This window comes from Octopus bimaculoides, chromosome 20 (assembly GCF_046866305.1).
Source record: "Octopus bimaculoides isolate indiv1 chromosome 20, ASM4686630v1, whole genome shotgun sequence".
Classification (NCBI taxonomy): Eukaryota; Metazoa; Mollusca; class Cephalopoda; order Octopoda; family Octopodidae; genus Octopus; species Octopus bimaculoides.
The window spans coordinates 14740857-14742095 of record NC_142947.1 but is presented as its reverse complement, the minus strand read 5'-3'; the positions used below and the strand labels follow the sequence as shown (position 1 = coordinate 14742095).

The 1239-nt window shown below is 31.9% G+C and overlaps 1 protein-coding gene across 2 annotated transcripts in view; it reads left to right on the top strand.

Annotated features, from left to right (window-relative positions):
* LOC106872147 (uncharacterized) overlaps window positions 1-821 on the top strand; it is a 45764-nt gene extending 44943 nt beyond the window's left edge. For both annotated transcript variants that reach the window (XR_016237506.1, XM_089338056.1), the window contains one exon: window positions 564-821. Coding sequence is in view for 1 of the 2 variants with exons in the window: in XM_089338056.1 (XP_089194182.1) it covers window positions 564-681 (118 nt within the window). In the remaining variant the exon portion in view is untranslated. The remainder of the gene's footprint in view (window positions 1-563) is intronic.
* Window positions 822-1239: the final 418 nt, after the last annotated feature.

Genomic DNA, 1239 nt, shown 5'->3' with positions numbered 1-1239 from the left:
GCATCAACATTTTTAAACAAGCGTTTTTGTTGTCACAGACGCAGAGGCCATCTCAAATGAATTGCTAAAATGCCACGATCACAGAATCTGAATTTTTCTAAAAAAAAGAAAAATGACTCCATCAGGAAATCATAACAAAAATGTTTTGATGCAATATCATTTTTTTTCAAAAATTATCTTTTGTGTTTATAAATTTGTTTTTTCAAAATTCCTGATGTGAAACCATGTGTTGAAACAAATATTGTTATATTTCAGGAGGGTCATTTTTTTTCATTTTTTTAAGCCAAATAAACACATGCACAGAATGGACTAGGTGGAGCAGGAGGATACACATGAAGTAAAAGGATCACTGAAGAGGTCACAGATGTGTAACAAAAGATTTCCAGATGATGGACATGAAATAAAATAAGAACAATAATGAATAATAAGTGAAGAATGAATATATCGTACATGTCTTTATTTGGCACAAAAAAAAAATGACCATCCTGAAATATAAGAATATCTTTTGTGTTGTTTTATATATATATATATTTTGAAATATTTTTTTTTTTTTTTTTTTCTAGAAAACTTGATGAGACCAATTTCTTGAAATTCCGATCCCGCTGCACCAGTTGTCAGTTTGTGTACAGTAATGGTGAAGAGTTTATATGCACGTGTTATATCAGCTCTCGTTTGTTGTAAACTCCTGTAATGTTGAACCAATAAAACTTTATTTTTTTTTTTACTTTGTGTGTGCGTGTGTGTGTGTGTGTGTGTCTGACCATATGTAATTTAAAGTCACTCCCTTAATAAACTGCAGTGAATAAATTAATACACAATGATTATTTTTCTCCTTAATTTTTACTCTGTTGTTTTCAGCAAGGGTCACATAGATAGCCAAAATGGTAGAACACCAAGCCTGATATCTTCACCATCACCATCATCAGCCTCATCGTTGTCATCATCATCATCATCATTGTTTAATGTCTGTTTTTTACATTCTGCGTCCTCATGTGAAACAGAAAAAATGGTGACATTATGTTAATGTTTCCTGTCAACAAATCATCCTGTAGGTCTGTGCTTTTAAAATCCTTTACTTGAAAAGCAGTTAAAGGATTGCTGCAGAAAGAGTATGTGGCTATAAAGTGATGCTTCAATAAGTATGTTAGCCATACTTATTGTATGCTAGCATGCTAGTATAGAAAAATGAATGTAAAGCAAGCCACCGAACGAACAAGTAGTGAATGAGAAGCTAAATAA